Here is a 25,604-nt window from a genome sequence, read left to right on the forward strand (position 1 = left end):
CATAGAACGACGAGAGTAAGACGCGCACTCGTCGCTATTTTAGGAATGGACTTTCGCGCTACACGTACAAAAGTCTCTCGAGTTAACTAGCGCAAAAAACCTCCCCGAAAAAACCCAGCTCTTTTTCCGGTAGATTCTCCGTAAAGGCAACGAGGAAGCCCCATAAGGCATTACGGCAGGTTGCAAAGAGAGAGAGAGAGAAAGAGAGGCTCATATATAGCGTATATAGCTATACATACGAGCAAAGCGCAAAGGGATGATGCGACGACGGCGGCGGCGGCGACCGGCGACACTCGGAACATCGATTGCTCTTTGCTACTCGCGCGCCACCACTTTATAACTGCGGCCTTTCGCTTTCACCCAATGGGGATCTCACTTTCGTGCGCTCGACAGCAGCAGCGGCAGCGACGCCGTAGCAGCAGCAAACGCACTACACACTTTGGCGTGCAAAATACATACATACATACTGTACACCTACCTACACATAGCAATATCGCCGCCGCTGCGCGAATCTGTGTGTGTGCGCGAATACACGTACAACCACTACCACTGTAGCGTGCGGGGAATGGCCGCATGCGCTGCTGCTCCGATGTAGCGCGAGCGAGCCGGCGTTCGAGCGAGCCGAGACTGGCGTGAAGCTTTTAGTAACCGCTGCGCACTCCGCGTGTAACCACGTGTGTCATCATCGTCTGCGACAGTACACATACCACAATAAACAGACCAGCAACAACAACAATAACAACAACAGCACCAGCAGCAGTAGCGGAGCAGCAATAGTAGTGCAGCAGCGTATCGGCAACAAACAAACACACACAACATCGACGACGTCAATTTACATAATCAAAACATAAGCTCCTCGTTCAAATGATCACGCATCCGAGTCGCAGCAACTTGTTTTATATTTATTATAAAATCAAATACCCGATAAAACTTCGATTGTGATTTTACGAGTGTTTATAATATAACGAGTATATACTAGTGAGCCTGTTTCATTTCGTTGCGAGCAGTCATCGTCTTCGTCGTCGTCGAGAGAGAAAGAGAGAGAGAGGGACAGCAACAATCAGTCAGCCTCTCGTCTGTCATTCGTTTCCATCAAGTTGCAATATAAACGTTGCATCTCGCCCTTTGTTACTCGATGTGTGAATGATCCTCAGTGTTTAAGTTTTCGTATCGTTTAGCGTCGTTGTTTATGCTGATTATTGCGCGAGTGTCGTTCGATCAGCTTTGCCGGCTCGTTTTTTGACGTTTCTGCCCGCCGAGCGTGCGCGAGAGCGTCGTATCTTCGTTTATCAACGCGCCAGCAATCACCAAGACATCATGGAATTCTGAGACGTGCCCGTGCGGTTAGAGGCTAAATCGAAGCAGCTGCAGCTCGACCGAGTGTGCGAGTGCTAGTGAAAGAAACTAGTCGAGCGCGAGATTTCTCGCCCAGGTGAGCATCACTCCCCCGTCCGAACATCGATCGAATCTCCGACTGCCTGAGAGCGAGTGAAAGAGAGAGAGAGAGAGAGATAAGGAGAAAAAAAACTCACCCAGCGCGATGGCACCCAGACGCCACGGCTCGACGCTGCTCGACGGCAGCACGACCTTCCAGCCGCAGCCACCCCCTCATCAGCAGCAGCAACAGCAGCAGCACCAGCAGCACCAGCAACTGTTCCAAATGGTCGAGACCTCCGATCTGATAATGCAGCAGCATCTACAGATGATCAACAACAGCAACAGTAATAACAGCGGTGGCAACAACACTAGTGCGGGTTTTCAGCAGTGCTGCACGCCGGCCGGCGAGTGTCTGCGCAGCGACTCGCTCATCAGGCCGAGCGTACTCCACGAGTGCGTCAAAGTCGTCTGCAACAACGAGGCCTGCCCGGCCGGCCAGTTCATGCATCGCGAGTGCTTCGAGGCCTGGGAGCTGACCCTGCTGGCCTACCTCAAGACCTGCGGCCGTGCCCGCAGCTGGTCCGAGCGCCAGCGCCACCAGAACCTCTGGTCCAAGAAGGGCTACGACCTGGCCTTCAAGGCCTGCGGCTGCAAGTGCGGCCGGGGCCACCTGAAGAAAGACCTCGACTGGATTCCCCCGGGCCAGAGGAGCAACAGCAACAGCAGCAACCACAGCAGCGCCGCGGACGCAGCCAGCGAGCTCCAGAGCAGCATGCAGCAGCTCATGAACGGCGCCAGCGTGGCCAACAACAACGCCTCCGAGGTCAAGAAGAAGAAGCGCCGCAACAGGCAGAACAACGCCAACAACAACGCCGCCGGCAACGCCAGCAACGCCCGAGCGAGTCTGGCTTCTTTGACGTCCGCGGGTTCCTTGGTCAACGGCAGCGCCAGTAACAACGGCAGCAGCAGCAGCAACAACAACAACAGCAGCTCGATGCTGCAGCGCAACGGGAGCAGCGATGGCTCGCAGATCATCGAGGCCCAGCATCAACAGCATCACCAACAGCACCAACAGCAGCAACACCACCAGAACAACGGCCGAGGCAGGGCTGGAAGTTGGTCGAGCAGTACCGGCTCGTGCTCGCCGCTCGCCACCAGCGAGACGAGTGTCAGTCCGCTCCATCAACCTCAAGCCATCGCCAAGCGCAAGAGCAAGGTGGACTTTTTCAGCGATCGAATTAGGTACGTATCTATAACTCTTCATTATGTAGTCATGTGTATACATCGCATTGTTTGTTTACCTTACCTTTCGCGCAAATCCCCCCTTTCATCGTCCGGAGTTTCTCGGAAAATCTCATTCTCCTTTTCTTAATCGAGATTTTTTGCTGCGGTCGCGTATTTGTGTTTTGAACGTAGTATTTACGTCTGCTTTTACACGTATACACACACATACACGCATGCCCCGAGCGTTTAATCTGTTTATGATTGTTTTTTAGAATTGTATACACAAGACATCTTTGACAGCTGCATTATCTTGTCTCTCTGTTTATATTATGATTATCGAAAAGAACACTTGCGTTAGTGCCGTGTGTGTGCATATACTAAAGCGAGCAAATTCGGAGCAATAACTCTTGTGTATTTTTCCCAACTTTTTAAACATTTTTTACAAAAATTTGCACCGAAAACATGAAAAGCATTACTTATACGTAAACTCGGCGAATAATTGTCAGAGAGCGCACATGCACAGGCACTCACACACTTACAACCGTGCATTTGCCTGTTGTTGACGTTTCGGCAGATGAGGCCTCGATTTATACATTTATCAGTTATGTAATGTTGCATGGTAATGTGATTTAATCGCTCGTATACATATTATTTTTCTTATTATCGGAATCGATTTTTTTCTCATTATCACGCGAGGAAAAAGAAGCTCTTGCGATTTAAATAATTTATGCGCTCTGCACACACGTAAACGAGTTATATTCTTGCACATGTAAACGATCATTCATTATTGCAGAGCTCAACGAGAGATTAAAGGCTCACGACAAAAACAACGCCCGATTCTCGTACGAACTCGTGATATCGAGTTTACGGATTTGTTTTTTTTTTTTGTTTTAATAAAATGTGTTATGCGCTTCGCCGAGAGAAAAACACGCGACGACGCTCCCTGTGAGAAAAAGAACGAGTGCTGCTGGATTTTCACACGTATATGTATACCTACATCTTACGCCCTTTTTTTCACCGGACTCTCAGCACGAGTCGACTCCTTACCACGTTATTCAATTTTCCACGCGATATACCACGGCTGCTGATGCAAAAATTTTTCTGTAACACGACTCGATACGACGACTACGACGACGACGACGACGTTTGTGCTGTGCGCTTAATTATTAGGCGGAGCCGTACCCCCGAGTGTGTCGCTGAATCGCGAGCTCGAGTGTGTTGTGCTACATGTGTATACTTGAGGCAGTTCTCGAATCGAAGCAATGATCGTCGTCTGCTACTCGATATTCGATTCACGTCAGCTCTCTCGAACTGTCTGCGAGCATTTATTTATAAACAGGAATATTTTTCAAACTTTGTCCTGGCTTTATCCTGGCTTTGGATTGAATTTTTCGTTTTTACACAACACGAGCGTTTTACTATTTCTTTTTCTTTTTCACCCGAAAAACCCAAAATACGAGATTGACGAAGGAAGAAAGACTACGATGTACCGTTGCAATGGCTTTGTTGCCGCTCTTACGGTAAAATTTTCAGATTTACCATCGATTTAATTGTAAGTGAAATCGTGAGTTTCGGAGCAATGCCACTGCTGCTAACATATAGGGGAAAAGCGGAGGAGACCGAAAGTCCAACTACGCACACGGGGTGTGTATTGAAAGAGTCGCTGCGCTGCTGTATAAGTACATATATATACACGAGGGAAAAACGGATAATGCTCCATTATACACGCGGACAGGTACTTAGGTTATTATTCATTTCTTTTTTTGTGAAAGAAAAAATCCAGGAAGAACGAGAGAAAAGAGACGCGTATAGGTTATTGCTCTTTCACTCCGGGGCCTGGTCTCTTGGCGCGAGTATTATAGGGCTCCGATTCGACAACACTCGATACCTACCTTATTTTGCATCGAACGCGCTCCATCCATTGTTTTCACACTTTTGTTGTGCTTCAATTTTATACGTACATTTCTCTGCAGTATTTTACCTCGCAGCTTGCGTTATTTTTGTGCTCGGTTTATAGACCTTCTTTACGCTGCTGTCGTTTTTAATCGCTTATCGAATAGACCCACTCGGACGTATTGGGCAAAGAGTAGCGACTATTAATATTCCTCAAAAAAAAAAGTGGAAAATTTTGTAGCGGGCCATTTCCACCGATTCGTTACGAAGGTATGTAATAACGATAGATCGCGTTATTTATTACTCATGCACGCTTCTCTGGTCTACGTGATCTTCAGGCAGCGGACGATCTTTCATCTTCTTTTTTTTTTATTTATTTAGAAAAACATTCAAAATAAACGTTTGTATACGTTTGTCGTATTGTATACGTTCGGCGATCCTGTATATAAACACAGGCCAACGATAATCATACAACAGACAAAATTCAAAAGCTGCGTAAAAACCTTGTATTGTTTTTTGAATTTTTCAGCAATGATTTAAATTATACTGTTGTGTTTTGAATACATACATGTAGGCAAAGGCTTTGTTGTACACGTATAAAACACACGTACGCCACGATCAATGATGTCTATATTTATAAACGTTTCTTATTATGAAAATGAATACTGTTAATTTTTCTGTGTCATCTAATGAAGTAACACAGCGTAGGTGACTAATTTTTGGATCTTTTTAAGATGTCTCGCGTTAAATGAAGTCAATAACACTTATAATGATGTATAAAAATAGTATCATCTCAGCTGTTCTTGGTCGATATGTGCCATAATTTTATTGTTTTGCTTGATATCAATAGTGGGTCGTGCGCTTCATACAATCATCGCCCGATGGATTAGGATTTACATATTTTTTTCTTAAACGATTCATGGGAAATACCGACCATTTGTATTAATAGATCATTCTTTTTTCGTGGAAAAAGAAGTCGGATCAGAGACGATTGCGTAATTATTCAATTGAAGGTCGCAAAATGAACCCTATCATAGGCTTAAAACGCGATGTAAACAACTTTGGAGCATCGACGGTATTGTAGGATGTGTAAAGGATTTATTAAATCGTCTATATTTTAAATGATAATAACAATAACTACTGTCATTCTGTTGTGAGTACGATTGCCTGACAGAAGCCATATTAAGATGGCCGGGTATATTTAATTTTGAAAAAGTTTGAAATAAAAGTTCTTTCTATAAAAATATAACGATTTCTTAAATATAAACATTAGTAGTAATCACGTATAGGCAAAACCAGTCACTGACAGTAAAATATCGTGCGCGCACACGCACGCCAGATAGCACTAGTATAACATATATTATAAACCCATATAAGAACGTAAACAGCACGAATTACGAAATCCTGCACGCAAGCGCATTCTCTCTTTCTCTCTCACTCTCTTGTATAGCTTCGTCTTATTTTTCTTCATCTTCTCTTTCTTCTTCTTCTTCGTATTCTGCGTCTATTGCTGCTGCTTCGTTAAAGAGAAGAAGAGAAAAAGCAAAAAGCACGAAAAAGGAAAATAAAAACTCATCCTGCAATCCTTTTTTTTGCCCTTCCTCCCGTGCCACGGCTGTGGCTATATCGTCGTATATGTATTTTTAAAGCGATCGAGGAGGAGCGAGAAACCGGCTGCAGCGCCGAAAAATACCTCGTGTCCTCGTAATCGAGTTTTTGCATCACAGGCCTTATAAAAGGCAAAGGGGGTTGCTTCTGTTGCAGCTATTCAGATTAAAATTAAGAAGAAGGAGAAGAGACGCGCGAGGAGGAAAAAAAGAGCAAGAGAGTAAGAAACAGCGCTTGTGGCTATATGGCGAAGCAGCGGCAACAACAGCAGCGCGCACCATATAAAGTTGGCCTTGACCGTGGTTTTATGTACAATATATATATACACACACGCACAAAACACACACACACACACACAAACACACATGCACACCAAGAGTTGCTCAGGGCCATGTGCAACATAGGAGACTCGAAGGTCGTCTCGATGCGCGATGCATAAACTCCTCACATACTCACACACATCTAAGTCCTTACTAGCCTTGAGACTTTGATTCTTGTGTGCGTTGTTATTCGCCTCTTCCCTTCGTTACCCGTGTTTTCTTTTCCTTCGCTCGTTCTCCTCGTGCACTTGGCTTCCTTCTCCTACGTAAACTCGCGAAAAAGAGAAAAAAATGCCGGCATATGGGGAATGCAATGGTATACATACACTGCGAACCGACGCGCATCCATGCCAGGCCGTTTGTTCTTTCGAGCGGTATGGGTATTACGTCGACGTTAGACATCACGTATAGTCGTAAAAGCGACTTGACCATCTTTTTATTTTTTTTTTGGTTTTGTCTCTCATTTTTTTTGTTGTTTCACTTTCTTCCAGGTGCGAGCGATCTTTTAAATTCACTGCGGTTATGTCATTGTCGTTTTTTAAATGCCTCAGAGCTATGTATAGAAGCTCTCGGAGCGTAGCTTTAGAGAGTCGCAGGGGCCGGTATATATCGTCGTAAAATCAGATAAAACGACGTAGATTGGCGCTCGCGCGTAGAGCTGTAATTCTGCCGGCGTCGCCGAGGCTCTTATCATATTGTTGCACGCGGGGACACGCATTCGTTCGCTATTTAAAGCCATTGAAATTTTGCATAGGTAAATTTTAGTCTGCGCCGCGTACATCGCGTAGCGTGTATCGACTGTGCAGGCGCATTGCGCGAAAGTGTGTACATGTTCGTTTTTGCGTGCCTCGCGCGATAACTTCTATTTTCGAGTTGCCCGCCGTGAAACATGCGATGTTGGCTTGCTAAGCACGCGCGCGCGTTCCTTTTTCTTGTCGTCCGAGCGACAGAGAGAGAGATTGGCCCGAGTCCTATGCATACCCCACTGCATTGCGACCTATAAATTTTCCATTTTTCTTTCTCTCTCCTTTTTTATGGCTTTCTTCTGTGCCCCTCTCTATTTTGCTCGCTCTTTCTCTTTCTCCGACAGTCGACTGCAGTATCTTATTTTTGTATTTTCGCGCCCTTGAGTAATTTTCGGTCGATCTATAGATAGCAGCAGAGAAAGCAACGCTCGAGGATCGCTTCGACGTGTCGTAGTATCACGACAATTTATACCGAGTCTTTTAGTTTTGTTTATTTATCGATTTTTTTGCGAATCGTCTTGAAACTGCCTCGCGACGTACTCTGCGGGTGCACGCGCAGCCGAGCAATCGAGGCGTGTAATATAAGTGCAATAGCCGAGTTTTATAATCCCGATCGCGTTGCTGCTCACTCGGACGTATTAACACACATTGTAGCCACGGATCGGCTTAGAAGTCGTAAGGCGAGTAATAATCGAATAGACGTTTTCCAAGTTTAATTCGCGCGCCTTCGAAGAAAACGACTACTGGCACGTACAACACGTATTGCTGCGCGGCTCGAGTTATAGATTGGATGCATCGCGAGCGAGCACAGCGTCGTATCTCTGCAATATTTTTACGTGCGTAATATATATTAATGCATATAAAATATATCATGAAAAACCGGTACATCGAGCGAGGGGCTAAAAGCACCAATTAAAAGCACTATCGATCGATGCACAGTCGAATGCAGCCGAGGGAGCGAGAGAGAAAGAAAGAGAGTAGAACGATGAAAGAGGATTATAACCAACGCAATAAATCGGCGAGAGAGGAGTTGCGAAAAAAATCGATTTTTATCGAAATTGCCAATGACTCCTCGCACTCATAACCGATTTTAATTTATAAACCCGCTCTTCGTATTCGCGCGCGATCGCATGCGTACTCGATCTTTGAATATAAGAAGGCACTGCTACATAAAACATAAATTACTGCGACGTAATGTGCGTTGCATCGCAAAAATTTATCAATTTCAAAAATAGAACGAGGTACTTGAAGGTGTGCGCGCGCGTTGATTAAAAAACTTTTCTTGATCATACTTTGAGTATAAAAAGCCAAGATTCATAAAATGTCGTAAAACGATAACGATCTTTTTCTCCTTTGTTTCTTTCTCTTTTTCGCTTTTACGTTTTTTCTCAGACATTTATTACAATAAAAGCGCTAAATATTTAACACGTAAAGGGAAAAACGAGATGTAGCGTTACGGTACAAAAGGCCACTAACTCAAACATTTACAAAATAAAGAGGAGAAAGTTTACCCGATCAGTAGCTAATACTTTTAATGCAGGTTTGCAGATTACATTTCTTACCTAAGGACTGAGTAAATATATTGAGGAACGTTACGTGGAATACATTATGGTTATAAAATCAACATAAGATATAAATTAGGTGTGTAGTCAAATATTCCCCGTATATACTCAAAATATTTATCGAATCAGCAAGAAATCAATCAATCTTGAATAAAATGAACTGACGCGACTATAAAAAAATTGTTTTTTTAATCTACCAGTAATTATAGAGCTCTTTTTTGTATCCAATTGGACAGTCAATTTAGAGTTTGATCATTTTTGATTTTGTATAATTTTCACAAAAAATTGTTTAATTGTGGTAATTTTTTAAATAAATAAATATTACCGAAGCTTTGATGACTTTCGACAATTCTAACAGATTCAATGTTTATCAATTTTTTTATTTATTTTTGTTTCAAATTAATTACAATCTTTTCTCTTATTTGTCTACCACGAGTTTAATCCAAAAAAAGTACAATCTGTTGATATCACAAGATATAAATTAGCTGTATCTATACGATAAAATAAAAGAAGCCTCGAGGTGGTGTATCTCTGTAAGCCCGAGTTTCATTGCACTTGAAACTTATGTTATTAACTACATAAGGAGTTTGTTCGTGGCTTATCACGCCGAGAATTCATCGTACGAATTGATCGATCGAAGAAAAAAATATATGCAATGCCGCGGACAGTGTGTGTCATGCCCATTTACGTGTGTCCTTCACACGATGACCCAAAGAAACGTCGTGTTCCTCTCTCTTTCTTTATATCTTCCTCTTTTCACGGTTTATATGCAGAGACACGAGCACACACGCGCGCATTGCCGTAACCTTTTTTTTCATTATTTGGCACGTATTGTTTGTCAAATTTATGCTAATATCAATGTCATTTGGTTTATTTTCGACGCTACATATAAGTATATATATAAAGAAAGGCAATACTCGTCTTTTGACGTTTCGTTGCGCGTCGATTTGCGCCTCATTAACATTCATGGAGTTTCTTCTTAGCTTAGTTTCTTGATTTTGTCTTTAAACACTTACTCCTTTGTCTATATGTACTTATTCTCTTTAAGTCGCAAACTTTTACTACAGAGTACGAAGTGTGCACTTTTTTCTCTCTTGGCTCCGTCTCTTCTTTGACACTGAACATACACACTCACACGTGATCACGTACGCGCTGTTGCAGAAACTGCACCCTTTTCTGTGTCAGCATTGCACTTGAATCCCGTGTACGAAAATAAATCGTTTGATTTTTACTACCTATATGTTATATATATGTTATTGCGGCAGTCTCGAAGTGACTCGCCGCAGAAATTCGGATTATTCGATGGAAAAAATGTTCGATTTTGCGCTTGCCCGCGCTCGCCGCCCGTGCAAAACAATTGATCAAGGAAGATTGGCTCTGCAAAGAAATAAATTTTGCCCGAGCGTCGACGCTAGAGTTTCTCGCCTTTATCCGCGTGCGATCCGCAATTTTTTGTGCCGAACAGATTGGATTACGTCTCAAGGGTATCTCTGTAGCCGAGTCGTTAGAAATATAGATATATATCCACTCAGCGCGAACAAAAAGTCACTTTTATTTCGGTGAGCCCGAGTGCGCGCAATGTGTTCTATATTCGTCAAAGTAAATACATTCAACCGAAGTAATTCAAAAAACCACTGCGTATAAAGACGGAGCACGATCCGTTGTAGAGACGGGCGCATGTATAACTATACGTGCACAGTAACGTGAATCATGTATATTTTTTAAATGAATCAGTAAAATACGTTCAACATTTTTGAGAGCTCGCAAAATGCTACTTAAATATTAATAAAGCGTCGCCGATACATATTTTGTTTATAGCCAAATTTAATGAGGCGCATCGCGCGCCCGAAGTTTATTTAAATAAATTACAGCATCGCAGCTATAGTTGGTTCGTTTTTTTTCCACTCCTTCGGCTCGTATACAAATAAATGAAACATCGGCGCGTCGCCATCGCGCGAGCTCGTATAATCGCAATGAATCACGCACACGATCCCGTTCTTAATTACGAAGCAAATATAAATTTGTCGTATTTTCACGTAACGCAGCGTCAATCATGTCATAATTGTGGAAGTACGATGTAACGAGAGAAGTTTTCTGCCGATCTCGTTTATGAAAACTTATCGCGCGCGATGGTAAATAAATACGACTGACTAATCGCTCGTTCATCGGCTCGTGCTGCGCCGCAGTCTACCCAAGTTGCTGCTGCATGTATACGCATCTCGAGGATGCACTTGTATCAATAATCGTATAGATGTTTCCTGCGATGACGAATACTCGCGATCGTATTCAGCATTTACGTTGGTGTACGTATATATATGCCTCCTCCGATGTTTTACAACGCACGTGAACACGCGCACGCGTACTCGGCCATTTTTTTCTTTTTCTTTTTTATTTCTTCTTTTTTTTCTGCATGCCCTGCAGAGCATATTACGTACACGCGAACGAGGCGAATAAATTTATTATTTAGCTCTCGTGCGTATGAATATGTGTGTGTATAGCAAAAAAAAAACATCCACAATATCTCGAACGCAAACATTCGAGTCAAAAAGTCGCTATACGTTTCGTATGTAAAAACATCGATGTGTGTCCACGTCGTGCCCATTGTGTTGCATCGAATTTTCTTTTGATACTTTGTCAACCGAGAGACGGAGTAACGGCACACACGGACGACGCGAAAAATGAGTCGATTCATCTGCACGAGATCTGCTAAAAGGATGCATGAAAACCAACAGCTCGTGTGTGTGTGTGACTCGAAGCGAAAAAAAAGGAAAAGAAAAACCAGCGGATGTATATTGTTAATTCATGCGGGTGACGCTTAAAAAAAAAGATAGAAAAATAAAATACAAAAAGCACTCCTCGCGTAAACGTTCATGCATTTGTATGAAACTTTGTTGCGCGCTTCAAGTCCCACGCGCCGAGGCCGATACTTTGTTCCTTGTGTGAGTGTGTGTGTATGTGTGCATATGCGGTGAGTGTATGTATGCGCGAGGAGTGGGTTGGCACGCGCAATGAATATTATATTGTGTTTTATCGTCAAGCCATTTTTCGAGCTTGAGGAATACACACAATGCAGCGCATCTATATAGATATACGCGTCACAGGCAAGATGCGCGACTGCATTATAGCGCGGAAAACCAGTCTCAGCGGATAATCTTGCTGGGCTGCTGCGCGACGAGTAAACCGTGTACATACATGACGCGCGATTGCATCGAGCTGATTCTTTAGACGAGCCTAGATCGCCGCGGATAAGTCTTGAAAAAAAAAAAGAAAAAGAAAGAAGCATTTTTCGACCCAGTGCGCGCGAGCGTCCTTACGATCGAAGGCGGTGTGAGATGCAGATACGAGTCAGTGCGGAGAGCCGCGTGGGCGTCGGAATGAAACGATGTTGTTGGAAAAAGAAGCATCAAACGGGCCAGACATCCGAGGTGCATCGAACAATTTATGAATTTTAAAAATAGAACGACAGGCTCGACGGTTTACGTGTTGATTAAAGTCGTCTCGATTATAAAAAGCCAAGATAAAAAAAAATTCCGAAATTATTTTTGGTCTCTAACCTTTTTAATTGACTTATTAGCTGAATATTCTTGATTGTCTTTGAATAAATTATACTACACTAAATAATACACAACTTGAGTTCATCATGACAAATTCGATTCTGCTGAGCCTAGACCGTCGGATTAATTCTTGAAAATAATTGCGTCCGTGTACATTTATGTAGCGATGAATTGTATCGAGTGATTTTTATATGTAGGTCACCTTGAAAAACGATTCGTGCATTTTTTACACGCATCCACGGCTCTTTGGGATGTACATAACGTCTTATTATCTCAAATTTCACACGGTAGATTTTATTCGAGAGCATTCGTGAATTATATATAGTCGTTACATGTTCTCTTCTGTCATTCATGCACGCAAAACTCGTCTCTTCTTTTCTCTCGCTATATTTAACGAAGGATTTCTCCAATCCCCGCGCATATACACACGCACACTTTATAGCACGTTTCGCGAAAAATAGGAGATTCTTGCTTGTTTGCCTCTCCGAGTTTATAATTAAATCTCGTATTTTTGCCATTTTCAGACAAAGCTGCGGAGCAAACGGAATCTTCTCGCGACGTCTAGACTTCAGCGCATTCAACAGCCTGCCCAGGACGAAGCTGAATTCTTATCATATAAAGGTAAGATATGTTGGATTGATGAAATTGCAGCGCGAAAATAGCCTGAATTTTTAATACATTATGCCTCAATCAACGAGGAAACAAAGCTATAGAGAAAATTTCTCTTTTGACACCTTTCACGGCTGAATGGCAAATTTCTCTTTGAAGTAAAGAACGACACCCTATATACGCGCGTGTGTATGGCCTACCGTTTAGTATTCAATGCATAATTTTTTCATTATACCATGCTCGCAAGAAGAGGGTGTCTTTATTTACTCTTGCACTTTTTTTTATTTCATTCGCACAAATACACGCACGCGTCGAGTATAGCCTGTCCATCGCGTGTGCGTATACAATGTGTCGATCGTATCGAAGTAAAATTAAATGCAACGATCCCTTATATTACGTTCCAAAGGTTGCAAAAAAAAAAAGAAAAAAAATAGATAATCGCTTTTCGCCTCTCGGATTGCTGAAGCTTCAGAGGCAAAAAGAAATATGAGGGGCCTGGTCGAGCGAGCGATCGATTCGAGTTTTAGGCGATAAAGTGAACGATGTAAGCCACAAATGACGCCTATCATAATACGCGGATCTCTCTGAGCGATCCGTAACGAAGGAGAGAAGCAGTACATCGAGTGGATGTGGTACGGACATTACGAGGCGAAATGGTTTATCGATGAGACTCGCGCGCAATTTGAAGAGAAATAGACATCGGTCTTACTCGAGTTGATTTAGAAAGGAAAACTCGCCGAGCTAGACTGACCTTGAAATGTATCTTTTCTCGAGCATAAAGCAGGACCTGTATGTATGTATGCGCCATCATCCAGACGAGGGGAGTTTTCCCAAGGGTCAAGACCTGTTCCGACCGATGGATTGTCTGGCCTGGACGGTAATGGTCCTTTTTCTCTCCTTCAGTAATGTGCAGATTCTTCGTGACTCATAAATATTGTCGAAAATGCGCGAATTTTAACTTATACTAGCCCAGCTCGATTAAATTCTCTCTAAAGAATATGTAAAAGCTTCGTTTGACAGGTGTCAAGTTTCGCTTGAGTCTAATACGCTTCCAGGCTATACAGTAATCTAATTTAACCTTCGCATAATAGGATTGTTTTCGCGAAACTCCTGTGATCTTAAATTACTGATAGTAGTAACATAAGATATCAAATAGAGACCATTAGTGGAATTAGCGGTCTTTATTTGAAGCTAGAGAGAGAGAGAGAGAGAGAGAGCCCGCATACATGCTTGATAGGCTTGAAAAGGAAGTGATAAACACGATAGATTTACGTTTGGTCGTAGAAAAAAATTAAATAGAAGCTCAAGGGAACAATTTAACATATTTTTTCTAATTATCTTAATTCATATTTAAGTATTATAATCATAATGGCAAGGTATTAATTATATCAAAGCCAAATGCAAATATAAGCTCATCTAAAGAAAAAACACACCAGGCTCAAAGTATAAAATGGTATTTTTTTTCACTCGCTTTACACGTCTTATCTCTCTCTGATGTGTGACTTTTAGTAATAAGTTGACTTAGCCAAGGTCAAACGGTCTCGTCAAAAAAAAAAAAAAAAAAAAAAAAAAAAAAAAAGAAAAAAGGTAAAGCGATCGTAAAAAAAAAAGAAATAAAACAAAGCCAGCTCGGAGCTTAAAAATCGCTAGCAATACCAAAAATAAACCTTCCATCCTCTCGACGAGTTATTTGCTTTTATACTCAAGTTAGACCTGGGTTGATAACCATTGCGGCGATTCGTTTTTTGCAGTCTATTTCAGTTCTCTCTCGCTCGCGAGCGCGCGACTCTCATTTAATGCCCTTCTATCAATAAAACGTCATTTCAACGAATGATTCATCGAACTCTGGCGCGTCTCCGATATTTTTACACTCGCGGGGGCAGATTTTTACCACCGATCGCATAAGAGGCGGCCAGCGCGCGCGATAAATAGTCGATAAAACTTTTTAAAATAAATTTCAAGGTCTGCAGCGCGATAAAATTAAAGCCTGCCGGTCGTGCGTCGCTACGGACGAATTGCGTTTTGATGCATGCAACAACAACATCAGGCGTGGAGCCACCGCTGCTACTGCTGCTGCTGTTCCATCTTAATTTTCCCCTGTGACTTGTGTGATACAGCATATAGACGCACTGCCTTCTATATATTTCGATATATGGAGCTTTTAGCTCGATGTCATGCTTCCGGACGTCGTCTTTGCGAGTGAGGCGAAGTCAGACTAGAGAGGCAAGAGGTTCTCTCTCTCTATTCCTTTATTAGCATCCCTCCTCTCCAGTATTCGATGCTCTGGCTCATGTTCCACGACGACGAAGATGTCACGGCTATATAGCATTATATAGAACAATAAGGTTGGCAAAGCCAAGGAAGAGGTAACTTTTCGCGCATCGACTTGCTTCTTGCATCGACAAGGGAGTGGCAAACAGACGTCTTTAAAGATATACATATAGCTCTCGAGCGCAGCAGACAAGCGATTTAAAGAGTCTTCTTTGTTTCCGCGTTTCCAAGTACCAAGCCGCGAGTCAAGTCGCTCCTTCAAAATGTATTTAGTGTGTTTAGCATTTACAACGGCATACAACATGGACGTAAATTGCCATTAAAAATGCATTTGTGTTATCTACTCAGCTTTTAGCTTCGAGTACATAAAAAATTTGTTATCCTGTGAACTTGATAGATAAATCAATTTTTCGATATGTCATCTCTCGGGGGTATATAGCAGGAGACAGGGGGAAATCAATGCAGAACGCAGAGAGAGATAGTAAGAGGATGAGCGAAAGAAACAGCATCCCGTGGAGCATGAGTAACAATTGGCGTGTGTACAGGCGCGGATAAAAAGATGAATCCAACGTCGAGATACGGGCACGAGATTGAAAAGCTCCGCGTCGCAAGTAATAATAGATAAATGCTGGACAGTTTTTCGAACTCGCGGCGATATACTGTTACGGGGCCGCGTGTGTGCATATACATATTATAATGTGTAATCAAATAGTAAAGCCAAGTCGCTCTGCGTAACTCGAACGGCTGCCGCCGATGCTGCACGAGTCGAGCCAAGCCTACTTGTATTTGCGTACGTATACAATATGCATGGGAGCTATTAAAACGATATAGATGCCAAAGCTCGATAAAGCGGCTCGTATCGCCGGCTTCCTCAAAATCTACTGCACTCGAGCGAAGCTAGGCGCGTATACGCCCGATAGCGATCCGACGCGCGATGACCACACACACGGGCAGACACACTTACGTTACAGATAGAGGCGCAAAAATATCGCGCACTCCGCAAGCTTCCTCTCTCGGAGCTCTATACGCGCGTTGCCAGAGTTCCAAAGCTACGCTCGAAGCTATATTTCTACGTGTATACGCGCAGCGTGCACAGAGAGAGTCGTTTATACGTATAAAGCTAGGCATTGCAAGCTGCCTCGAAAGGAAGATCGATGTTGGAGCGCGCAGCTGACGAGCCCCTTTTTTGCAGTGCGCGACTTCCTCGAGCGCCTGCGCCCAGACGACTTTATCGACCGCGACCCCTAGACTGGTGTACTAGCTCTTTCTCTCTCGCTCTCTCTCTCTCTATCTATATGTATACAAAGTGCGAGTGTGTGTGAGGGGGCGTCGGTTCGTTGCCAGCGACCCTCTAGCTCGTCTGTGCGTCCATGTACGTCTGCGTCTGCGTATGTCTGCGCGTGTTTGTGTGCGGGTGTGTGCGGGTGCGCGTCACGTCGCGAGCGCCGTTGCAACGGACGCCCCTGTGTGCAGCGCGTATACACTACGCCCGGCGCGCCGCGCGGCCTTGACTTTTCACCGCGCCTGCCGGCGTGCACTGCCTCTCGCTGCTTAACTTCCACCTAACGTACATTTTCTCTCTCTCTATCTCGACGCTTTTGCTCTCTCGCTCTACTGCTCCCGAGGATGATTTTCCTCTGCGAGATAGGATATAATGCCTTCTAGACCGTGTCGCAGGGGAAAAAACGTCCTGAGCCTCTTCTGCTACTACTATAGATATACTGCACGATTGTAATTGAGCAGATAGTGATGGGCAAATGTACGCCTCGATTAAAACGCCACCCTTATATATATAATACGGAAGTGGCACGAGCTCTAGAGATTAGCTCTCTTGAACGATGATCAGGTGATTCATCCAGTGCTGATCTGGCTTTCGTCCGTTCGCGCCGGACCCCCGACTGGATTGAGATTACGCAGTCTCGGCTCGTGTTCTGTCTATTATGTATCTATATACGTGTATTGGCTTCCGAAAAAATATATACGTACAGCGTGCACCAGCCGCTCCTATATAGATACATATATGGTATATAATATATATGATGTAGTGCGCGCCGCGGGAGCGTCGGTCGCGGATTTTTTGCCTCTTGCTCAATATCACCTTACAGTAAGCTGCGCCTTGCAGCTCGCCTCAAAGCGAGAGATATCTTGTTTTTCCGCCGCCGCGTCTTTGTGCCGCGCTCGCTAGCCGTTATTATATACACGATACCGTACACCCCGCGATCTTTAATGATTAATATCGCGCGCCTCGGACCTCGATATCTATATCGCTCCTTAACTTTATTTATAATACGAGTGCGACGTTAATGTGATATTTTCTTCTTTTTTCGCGGACGCCTCGATGATGTATCGCAAACGCGTCCGATCAATTAATCAGCCGATGAACAATATGGAGGGATCTCGTAAATAAGTGTTTTATCGACATCGTACAGTGAGAGCGAGAATAAACATTTTGGCGTCTATAACTTTTTGGAAATATAATGAATAGTTCGTTCGCTACCCCGGGCCATCAGCCGGGGGACGAACTTTCGCTCCAGGAAATTTGATGGATCATCCTTTAAATTTACCCCCGCTGTTAAAGATGATCGATAGGCAGCTTGTTTTCCCTAACTAGCGCGCACGCAAGCTCCAAATCAATTTGCGAAAAATGTCAATCGATCGTGTCGCGACTTGTCTCGTGTGTAGTCGTACGACTCGGTCGCGTCGCGCCACAGATAGATGCCAAACGAGAAGCGCGCGCATCGATAGCGAATTATCATGCAAGATAATGGCAACGAACGTTGCAACATCGATTGGAGGCAGAGCCATACGGCGATATATAATAATCGTCGTCGATTTTACGTAAGCGCACGAATTTTGCGAGCTCTCGGAAATCGAGTCCCCAGCACAGGCGTACCGCGCTGTCCCTTTTGATTTCGCGAACTTTGGTGGAGCTCCATTATAAAAGCGCGATTCAAGCACAAATGGTAATTGTGCTTAAACAGCTTGATCGAGCGTTCCTGAAATCTTCCCTCGACGAGTTGCTGGATATCTCATAAATCCAGCATCTGATTGAGCAGTAGCCGCGCGCGCAATTAATTGTTAACTCGAGAGGCCAATTTGAAGAAAACACGGCGCAGGTGGATACGTTGCTTGAGGCCGTTAAAGCCCGGCGCGTGGCGAGGGGCGGCGTTCTGCGTTCCCGAGTCGATTCGAGAGAAGAAAAAAGTGCTTAGGCAAGCTTTTCGCTAGCCTCGACGCGCGTCGCACGCACAATCCTCGGGGGATAATTTCTTGGGGGGCCGCAGGAGCAATCGTTTTGTCTTTCGTTACTTTTATTCCCTATAAATAGGCAGAGGGACGCAGGAGTTTACTTGCGCTTAATGTGAAAAATAAATCCAGGTACTGCTTCTGTATACACGCCAGCTTTCGCAGAATATACAGATGTATGTGTGCGTGTGTGTGCTCGAGCGAGGCAAAGGACGGCGCTGCGAAGCTTTTCCAATCGTGCATGATGCCCCATATGTAGCGTAATACTTTCAATTACCAAAACGATAAATCCCAATTAGTCCCAGTGGCTGTCATAGCGGCGCACTTGATCGTTTTCTCGTCCTATTTATGAAATTACAATGAAAGTCGCAAAGAGTAACGATCGCATCGACTGCGAAGAGGCGCAGATCTTCCAACGGTAGTAGTCTCTTTCTCTCTACTCTTAATAATCCTTATGACTTTTTGTTATTGCGCTCGAAATGTAGCGCGCGGCTTCATGCGCATAAATTACGGCTCGGCTGCACAATCCATTTTTATGCAGTTATTGCATTTTTGCCCTGTCGTGTAACTGCCGCTAGAGCGACGCTATCTATCTCTCGCGCCGAGCTATAAAGGCTCGAAATCGTACGTGATACGACGCGCTCGGCTCTCGCGCCTGCATAAATTCATTATTATATGCGCGGCTAGAGAGAGAGAGAGAGAGAGGAAAAACATGCACGAATGCGCATACGTGCATCGCTCCAAGGAGCTGCACACACAATCGCACTCGAGCAAAATGCATACATCTATACCTGCGCGCAAGTATATACGACTCCATTAAAGCATATACGTGCCCGTCGTAGTCGTCAGCGACGTCGTCGTCGTCGTCGTCTACTTATACCAGGGTTCAAGGCTATTCAATTATGGCTTACCACCGCACGCTGATGCTAACTCGGTCTTTCTCACTTTCTTCTTCTTTTTTTTTCTCTCTTTCTCTCTCTTATTCTGCCTCGTCAGAGCTGCTACTGCTGCTGCTGCTGCTGCTGCTGCGGTTTCGAAGCGAAAAATTGCCTTGGGATCGGCGCGTCAAATTTTTATAAAAATTGTCTTGGCACTTTTGCGAAATTGTCTTAAAAGCTCTTATTTATGTGTCATCTTTGATAAAAATTCTCAGCTTTTTTCATCTCTTGGCTTCGACGTGGAATCTTAATTCCGCGCTACGATGACTACGCGTAAGAGTAATAAAGTTAATCAAGTCGCAGTCTGCAACGACAAGAAGTGACTCTTTTCTTTCCGATGAAATGACTAACTCTGAATAATTTCATCGTCTCGCGGAATCGTTATGAAAAGTCGACAACTTTTCGAGATAAAATTGTTACAAATTTCGAAAGAAAAAAAAATCAAAATCTATATAAAGGGAAGAAGCGAGAGAGAGAGAGAGAGAGAGAAATGGCAGGCCGTATGTCTTGAGCATTATACATATTCGCGTAGGCCTCGCTCTTGGGAGTAGTAGTGAAAATATACGGCGTAGCGTACACACGCCATTAAAACTTAGCCGTTCTTGCATCTGGCTACAAAATTTATTTTAATCACAACAGCCAAGCGCGCACGCGGCAATAGAGTACACGTACAGAGAGCAAGAGAGCGCAGCGTGTCCGCGAGTAACTTAAAGCACCTAAGCTCTTATATACCGAGAAGTCGCCGAGTAGTTTCTGTGCACGTTCAAATGTTTCTCTCTCTCTCTGTTGTGGCAAATTCTCTCTCTCTCTCACGCGCGCCCTGTCGACCAAATTGCTCGCATGTGCTTGCGCGTAAACTCTATTTCTTATTTTTTTCCTCCATTTCTGAAATAAACTTTTGATTTTCTTTTCCTCGAGAAGAAAAAAAAATCAAAAAACGAAAAACGTACTCTATGCGGATTTTATTTTAAGAATCAAAATCTAGATTGAATAGTATTTTGGAAATAACGTTAAAAAAGTTTGCAACATTCCATTCGCATATATAGTCGGCCAGGTTATTCCAAACGCGAAAATGTTGAAAATTTACTGTCCAGCTGAGTAATGGCTCGGGTATATAGGCAAACATACGCTCGCGAGCCTATATAAAAGCCATATATATTTAATAGTCGTTGCGTGCCGTTCGCAATAATCGCCCGCTTAAAAGTGCTCTTCTCCGAAATCTATATTAACCTTTGGACAAATCAAAATCAATCGCTCGGCGCTATCGTTGCTAATTATCGGAGGCCAAGGTTCTCTGCTTTGATAGCAAAAATTCTTACCCCTTTTAGTCGCGATCGAACCATCGCGGCATCGAGCACTCTCGAGCACGCATACAGCGAGAGAGAAAAAAGCGCAGCTATATATCCATTGCGTAATAAATGCCTACGAATTATACCGGTTTTTTTAGCGAGCGATTTATACATATTTCAACATATTATTCCGAGATTAAAGTCCGTCGCTCGAGAATATACCATAGAGCGAGCTACATGCCTTACAAATGTCTTGCATACACACACACACACATGTACGTATATTGTATATATATGATAATCAGTCAATGACCGAAGTGTTTGTCGCGTGAGTTCGCGCTCGACTCAGGGTCGCTCGCAAGCGTGTATACGCGCGGAGAGTTGCACACACATTTATATACGTATATAATACATATAGCACTGCACGCGATAGGTCAGTTCATATTTTACGCTTTATTTCTAGCGTCGAGTCTATTTTTGCAGTCGACTTCCTCTTCTGCACGTTTCTACGCTCGGCAAAGCAACAGCGCGTTATGTGCCCGTGTGTATGTGTCTCTCGGGCATTTGAGAATAAGTTTTTGAAAAGCTTTTGAAATATCGCGCTCTGCATGCGTAGTTATGCAGCGGCGTACGAAAAATTCGTGAATTACGACCGGCCACTGATTTCTCGCCGGTGGTCGTCTTTTCAGCGACTCTGCCTTTTTTCTCCAACCCGTTGCGCTTCGTTAAGATACACGAATGCGGCGGCCGCGATGATATATGAGTCATTTCACGTCAAGTCTCCTAGCGCGGCGCCCGTGCGGCATTATTAATCGATATTGCTCAATTTGTAACTCGCCAGAAAAGCACCTAAATGCACCCAGAAAAAATATGTGCCATATGATTTTGATAGGAAATCTCCTCAGCTTTCCGATGATGAGGTCAGATTTTCCAAAATTTTCCATTTTCCCCGGAAAAACTTGACATAAACTTTCAAACTCAAATATCTCAAAAACGGCATTTTTAAGATTTTTTTAAATAGTGCCAATCGAAAGCTGAGAAAATTTCCTATCGATATGCAAGTTTTCAGAGAGTACTTTTGATAATTATTCAATGAAATACAGCGACGAACGTGTAAAAACGTGAGATTTTGCGCCGCGCGGGGTACTGCGCGCGGGAACAGCTGCCGCACGGGCCGAAATGTCACGTTTTTACACGTTCGTCGCTGTATTTCATTGAATAATTATCAAAAGTACTCTCTGAAAACTTGCATATCGATAGGAAATTTTCTCAGCTTTCGATTGGCACTATTTAAAAAAATCTTAAAAATGCCGTTTTTGAGATATTTGAGTTTGAAAGTTTATGTCAAGTTTTTCCGGGGAAAAGTGAAAATTTCGGAAAATCTGACCCTACCATCGGAAAGCTGAGGAAATTTCCTATCAAAATCATATGGCACATATTTTTTCTGGGTGCATTTAGGTGCTTTTCTGGCGAGTTACAAATTGAGCAATTTCGATTAATAATGCCGCTCGGGCACCGCGCTAGGAGACTTGACGTGAAATGACTCATATATATATATCGCACGGTGAATACGTACTCGTGTCTAATTGCCGTGAAAAAACGAAACGATTTTTCTCTCCTCTGGCGCACGAGAATCCGTCGAAGATTCCGCGCGATACACATCTTACATAATGCACGAAAATTACTCGCGCCGTCGAATCTGACCGAACGAGTTTACGCGCGCGCACTGCTGCATTGTAGCTGCAGTCGTATATTTATATACAGTACATGTGCAGTATGCAGGCCGCGCGGCGTGTACGCTCGGAGGCGTCGTCGCGTCGCAGCTTTTGTCGTGCACAACATGTACAACACAGACTCGACGAATTACGTAATAAGCTCGATGCCTGCCTGTGTGTGTGCGTGTGTTCGAGTATGTTGATTTTTGCCACACTCGCGCGAGTGACGCAATGCTATTCCGAGCTATATATAAGCTATTATAATCCTTTTATTAAATTCAATGCAAATTTAAAAACAAAGAAAAAAAAACTCGCCCAAGCTGTGCGCAAGCTATGATTACTTGGCGCCCAAAGCTCGCGCGAAGTGCCGTTAACGTTACCGAGTTGAACGTGCATGTATATATGAGAGTGAAACAGAGGAAAATTGATCTCGATTGTTTGCAGACGCGGAACACGCGCCATACATAATATTGGCGTTGTTAGGCGTTTTTTTTTGTTTTCGTTCACCGCTACAGGTTGGTTTATAAACGAGGGACACGAAAAAAAGGGCCAAACAATGGGAGGCAATTTTCTCTCTTTGTTTATAAGTCATTAGCAGGTGGGTTGAAGGAACCTCGCTCGCGGTGTACGCATACATATCGTTAGCGCGCTGCTTCTGATGAAATCGGTATTTACGAAAATCGCCATCTTCGGCGGGGCACGCCTGGACGCAGAAAGAGAGAGAGAGATGCAATGCATTTTTCAACGTTTCGGTACGTCGGTTATTTCATCGGCGATCCTCGCTCGCTTTCAGCTCTTTTTTTCCGCAGCATTACATGACGTAAAAATAAAAATGTCGAAATTGCAGTCCGTGTTTGATTGCGAGAGGCCTGCGGCGTTTTAAGCGACTGAAAACGCGCGGGGAGAGAAAAGTCACACGCACACGCGGCATGTGGCATAGACGCGCAGCAGCAGAAGCGGCGGCAAAGGGAATTCTGCGGCGACGAGCTTCGGAGCTGCAGCACTGGCAGCGGCTCTCGTCGAGTCGAGTACCATCATCAGGCAGAGAGACCATCGCGCATAATATACGCGATTCGTGCCAATCTCGCTGCTACGCGTACATTTTTCGCAGAGATGATGCTTTCTTGCGCGACTACATGTGCGTATAATAATACAAGCCAGCTATGTGCTCGTACGTGTTAATAAATCGACTCGCTCTCGAGTCATGCTTTTGCATCTCGAAATATTTATCGGCATGTTTATCGCACTGTGTAAATAAGCTTTTAGCCTGCCGATTTAGCCAGTCGTGGCACTCGGGCGCATGGCAATCAGCTTATAGCTTTTTAACGAATCTTTCGGTGATAAATACATCGAGTGACTCTGTATATAGATGCGACGGCACACGTGTGTCGGGTCTGTCAACTGTAACAATAAACGACCGGTGCAACGCGCGTCATCGTGCACGCCAGAAACCAATTTCGATGCGTCAGGTACATGAGTGACAACTTAAATCACGATGCTCTCCGTCAGCTTAGGCGCGCATTTCCCATCAACTCTCGATCCAGCTGACCCCGCGCCGTAATAATCAGAAAATAATTCCGTAATCTATATCAGTGCTGGCGCAACAAAGTCCATTCGAGTCGAGTCATACGTGCACATATCTGTAGACGTTTAAAATACTCGCTGTTTTTTGCGCAAATTCTTAAGCTGCACTTCATTTGTTTAGCAAAGCTGATTGTCGGGATGATGTATAGATTATCGGCTTGGCGGTGATTTTTACAGTCAAAGTATAATGTAGCGTGTACTTTTCGAAACGAGCACTTTGCACGCGGAGGCCTGCGAGGAGAAAGTCGTTGCATAAATCATAGTTTTACGTTACATGCATCGATATTCGATCAATCATAGACGCGCGTGTAATATAGCTCTCTCTCTCTCCGTGCACAGATATACAACATGCTACATGTCCGTAGGTGATGAATTGAAAAAGGCGCGAAAAATTGGCGCGAGCGCTGGGCAGGTCGTTACAAAAGTGCCCCGGTAAATAAATACACACCCACGTACGTTAAGGTATATGTACGCGCGTGTAAATATCTCGTCGAGCGGGGGGTAAAAAACCGGGGCAGCTGAATGAATACATTCATAGAGGCGAATCAAAGAGGCGATAATGATGCCTTTGCCGCGCGGAGCTCTCTCAGGTAATAAAATGAAAAGTTATATATATCGCGCGGCGGCTCGGGCGTCTGAGTTTCGATTAACAACCGGTATTATATACATCGATGTGTGCGTGCGTGTATATCCGTGCACACACTCGCGCGCGTAGCATATATACGATCCTTGTGTCATTAACACAACCGGCTGTACTCGTGCACGTACGTATACAATACGACAACAAAAAAATTATCTGCCAAAGTATATACACGAAGTCTCTCTCTCTCTCTCTCTCTCTCTCGCTTTCTGCCCCTCTCCACGAGGCCAAGATATTCACTTTATAGCCCACACGATATTTTACCAGATCGCGTGATGCATCGGTCGACTTCGACGACGACGACGACGACGACGACGACGACGACGCCGTTTCGAGTGGGCGTGAAAGTTGCCATAGACTCGCTTGCGCGCCTGTGTGCCAGTATCGCTTCGGCTGTGTGTGTGTGTGTGTTGTTTTTTTTTTTTTTATTCTGCAGCGTTTTAACAACCGTTATCGGTGTATATAACGATGACGACGTTGACCTCGAAAATACGCGCGCGAGTCTGCGAGTTCGTCCGACTTTTCGCGCGCACACACTCACATACGCGCGAGAGAGAGCTTGATTCAGATATACGAGCAATTTTCAACCAGTTGCAATAGGCAAATAAAGTGGAAATTTTTGCGCGACCGTCCAATGAAAATCTATACACGCCTTGCGGCTCACGTGCAGTTTATTATTAGATATGTACATGCGTACTGTAATTTCTTGTTTCATTTATCTTCTGCCTGCACGCGCGACTCCGCAGACTATGACTTTCTCTGTGCGTGCGTATTAAAACTGCACGCGGCGTTATGCCTTTTTTCTTTACGCCGCGCGCGATACACTTTGAAGAAAACGACACATAAAGCGCGCTTTGCGTCCAGCGCACTGCAGCACGCTGCGTTATTGATGAATGCCCTCTTTTGGGATTGCCCTTTAAAAAAGGCTCGAGCTGCCGGACGTTATAGAAAGTTGGAAAATTTATAGCTACTATTTTTCGAATTACATTATCGGCCAGCGAACGTTTTTCAACTCGAAGCCTGGATTG

At 44.0% G+C, this 25,604-nt stretch overlaps 1 protein-coding gene across 1 annotated transcript in view; it reads left to right on the top strand.

Annotated features, from left to right (window-relative positions):
* The first annotated feature begins 589 nt into the window (after positions 1-589).
* LOC106651654 (headcase protein) overlaps positions 590-25,604 on the top strand; it is a 61,022-nt gene continuing 36,007 nt past the window's right edge. Inside the window, exons 1-2 of the mRNA XM_014370275.2 lie at positions 590-2,619; positions 12,809-12,905. Coding sequence (XP_014225761.1) covers positions 1,541-2,619; positions 12,809-12,905 — 1,176 coding nt within the window. The 5' untranslated portion in view covers positions 590-1,540. The remainder of the gene's footprint in view (positions 2,620-12,808; positions 12,906-25,604) is intronic.

This window comes from Trichogramma pretiosum, unplaced genomic scaffold, assembly GCF_000599845.2.
Source record: "Trichogramma pretiosum strain Unisexual culture from Peru unplaced genomic scaffold, Tpre_2.0 scaffold54, whole genome shotgun sequence".
In the NCBI taxonomy this organism is placed as follows: Eukaryota; Metazoa; Arthropoda; class Insecta; order Hymenoptera; family Trichogrammatidae; genus Trichogramma; species Trichogramma pretiosum.